General features: G+C 45.0%; 1 protein-coding gene across 1 annotated transcript; it reads right to left on the reverse strand.

Moving 5' to 3' along the window:
- Window positions 1–1,202: 1,202 nt before the first annotated feature.
- On the reverse strand, window positions 1,203–3,249 carry LOC127488532 (olfactory receptor 7E178-like). The gene is made up of 2 exons (XM_051838267.3): window positions 2,241–3,249; window positions 1,203–1,546 (listed from the first exon to the last, which is right to left on the reverse strand). The coding sequence occupies exons 1-2, from the start codon at window positions 3,247–3,249 to the stop codon at window positions 1,203–1,205; spliced, it is 1,353 nt and encodes a 450-aa protein (XP_051694227.3).
- Between the last annotated feature and the right edge of the window lie 70 nt (window positions 3,250–3,319).

The raw sequence follows: 3,319 nt of genomic DNA on the forward strand, positions 1-3,319 counted from the left end.
ATCATACTGCTCCATGGTGTATCCATGATCATATAGTCCAATGGAGGAACCATGGTTTCCCTTCTTCCCACACAATCTATGATGTCACAGACAGCGTTAACCATTCTGTGCCCAAACTGGCTTCCCACTGGCTTCTGGTGTTTCCTCATCAAGTAAGTAGTCATTTCCCATCAGAATGTATTTTCTTTAGGAAATGCAGAGAATGATGAAAGCCACGAGAGTCTCAAACATGAGAGAGGTGAGATTCTTGTGTCTAGAAGTCTAGTTTTTTTTTAAGATGTATTTATTTATTTGAAAGAGTTACACAGAGAAAGAGAGGCAGAAAGAGAGAGAGGTCTTCTATCCTATGATTCACTTCTCATTGGCCACAACAGCCAGAGCTATGCCGATCAGAAGCCAGGAGCCAGGAGCTTCTTTTGGATCTCCCATGTGGGTACAGGGGCCCAAGCACTTGGGCCATCATCTACTTCTTTCCCAGCCCATGGTAGAGAGCTGGATGGGAAGTGGAGCAGCTTGGTCTCAAACTAGTGCCCATATGAGGTGCCAGCACTTGAGGCCAGGGCAATAACCTGCTGCAACACATTCCAGCCCTTAGATGTCTAGTTTGGCTTTCTTGTCCAACCTCCCATCCAAGGTAGGGCACAGGGACTGAAATTAGACTGTTTTATTGAGGAGCCTCTGCATAGTGCTCTCGATGTCCCTGCTCCTCAGACTGTGGGAGTAACCACTCTGTACACCACTGAGGACACTGCACACTTCCAGGGAGAAAGTGAGAAAGCTGAAATCAGGTACACCCCAAGGACTGTTCCATAAAGCAAGGAAACAACCAACAGGTGAGAGTCACAGGTGGAGAAGACTTTGTACTTCCTAGATAGTGATGGGTCTCTCACAATGTAGCAAATACGTTCATAGTAAGAGTAAAGGATCCCTGAGTGGGGAAAAAACCTACATGATGCCAGTAAAATAAACGTATATGTCATGGGTGATGGTGTCAAGGCAGGTGAAGTTGAGAAGCTGAGAAAGGTCATAGAAGAAACTGGAAATTCCAACATCCTTAAAGCAGGTAACTTGCAAGACCATCAAACTGTGCAGCAGGGAATCCAAAAGACTAGCCACAAAAGAGAGCGTTGGGGGTTCATGATGACCTGGTAATGAAGAGGATGGCAGATGGCAACAAACTGCTCAGGCCATGATATTCATAATCAAAAATCCATGCAACCATAGATGATGAAGAGAGATATGTGCGTCAGGCAGCCCACATAGGAGATGACTGTGCTGTGAGTATGGACATCCACAATCATCTTAGGAAATGTGGAGGAGGTGAAACCCATGTTAGCCAAGGAGAGGCTGCAGAGGAAGAAGTACATGGGGGAGTGGAGGTGGGAGCCTGAGCTGATGGCCAGGATGATGAGCAGGTTCGCATGCTCAGTGACCTGGTACATTGACCGGAACAGCACCAAAATGAAGGGCTGCAAGTCTCGATCCTCTAAGATGGAATTCTGAGACATGTGTGAGATTTTGTTTTTCAGTATAACCCCTACTCCTTCTGGAAGAGAAAACAGTGTTGGTAAAATGATGCAGATGAACGGTCACATAGCACTTGTATATATTGTCAATTCAGCTGGTCATGGGTATAACACAAAGGTAACTCTCAGGTGTGTGGAATAAATGAAATGAAAAGTTGTCTTGGTGCAGTATGATTTTGAAATTCCTATATTGTTTCATGATATGTATCTTCCACAAGTTTTTTTTAATTAATTTATTTGTTTGAAAGAGTTACACAGAGAAAGAGGAGAGGCAGAGAGAGACAAACAGACAGACAGAGAGGCCTTCCATCCTATGGTTTTCTCCCCAGTTGGCTTCAACACATGGAGCTGCGCCAATCCAAAGCCAGGAGCCAGGTGCTTCTTCCTGGGCTCCCACCAGGTACAGGGGACCAAGGACCTGGACCATCTTTACTTAATATATGCTAAATTAATCTTCTGTATTTAAAGATTATTGAAAATTAAACTTGATGTGAATGGAAGGGGAGAGGACGTGGGAGAGGGGAGTGTTGTGGGTGGGAGGGAAGTTATGGGGGGGAGTTATTGTAAACCATAAGCTGTACTTTAGAAATATATGTTCATTAAATAAAATAAAATATAAAAAAATGGTGAGAACAAGAGCCTCAAATACCATGGAATGAGGGAGGTGAGATGTGTAGTTCTAGAACTAAGCTTTGCTGCTTTTCCAACCAGTACTCCAAATGCACGGCACAGAGACTGTGTTGCTGAGGAGCCTCCATATGGCCCTCTTGATGTCCCTGTTCTTCAGGCTGTAGATAAAGGGGTTGAGCATGGGGGTGACCACACTGTACACCATCGAGGCCACTGCACACGTCTTTGGAGAAAGTGAGGCTGCTGAACTAAGATACACCCCAATAGCTGTTCCATAAAATAAGCAAACAACTGTCAGATGAGAGCCACAGGTGGAGAAGGCTTTGTACTTCCCACCTGGTGATGGGACCCTCAGAATGGAGGAAACAATTTTATAATAAGAGAAGAAGAGTGCTGACATAGGGAGAAAAGCATATACGACACCAACAAAACATATGAATATGTCATGGGTGATCGTGTCAAGGCAGGTGAGGTTGAGAAGCTGAGAAGGGTCACAGAAGAAACTGGAAATTTCAACATCCTTGAAGCAGGTAACTTGCAAGACCATCAAACTGTGCAGCAGGGAATCCAAAAGGCTGGCCACAACCGACACTGAAACTAAGAAACCGCAGCGTTGGGGGTTCATGATGACCTGGTAATGAAGAGGGTGGCAGATGGCAACAAACCTGTCATAGGCCATCACTGTCAGAATCAAATCATCCATGCATCCAAAGGTGATGGAAAAAGACATCTGTGTCAGACAACCCACATAGGAGATGACTATGCTGTGAGTGTGGATGTCCACAATCACCTTGGGAACCGTGGTGGAGGTGAGACCCACATCAGCCAAGGATAGGTTGCAGAGGAAGAAGTACATGGGGGTGTGGAGGTGGGAGTCTGAGGTGACAGCCAGGATGATGAGCAGATTCCCAAGCACTGTGACCAGGTACATGAACAGGAACAGCACGAAAATGAGGAGCTGTAGGTCTGGATCCTCCGAGAATCCCAAGAGATGGAATTCTGAGACACGTGTAAGATTTTGTGTTTCAATATAACCTGCATTCCTTCTGGAAAAGAAAATAGTGTTGGTAAAAGGAAACAGATAAACAGGCATCCAGCACTCTGTATATGTTTTCAAATCTACTAGTCATAGATGTAGTTCAAGAGTAACTCGAAGGTTGATA

Source organism: Oryctolagus cuniculus, chromosome 16 (genome assembly GCF_051225735.1).
Source record: "Oryctolagus cuniculus isolate XC-2025 breed Fujian yellow rabbit chromosome 16, ASM5122573v1, whole genome shotgun sequence".
NCBI classification, from domain to species: domain Eukaryota; kingdom Metazoa; phylum Chordata; class Mammalia; order Lagomorpha; family Leporidae; genus Oryctolagus; species Oryctolagus cuniculus.

Excerpts from the sequence above, each read along its gene's own strand:
- LOC127488532 (XM_051838267.3), bottom strand. The coding sequence starts at position 3,249 with ATGCCTGTTTATCTGTTTCCTTTTACCAACACTATTTTCTTTTCCAGA. Across the intron at positions 1,547-2,240 it reads CTCTGTGCCGTGCATTTGGA|AAGGAGTAGGGGTTATACTG; the intron begins GTACTGGTTGGA and ends TTTCTCTTCCAG.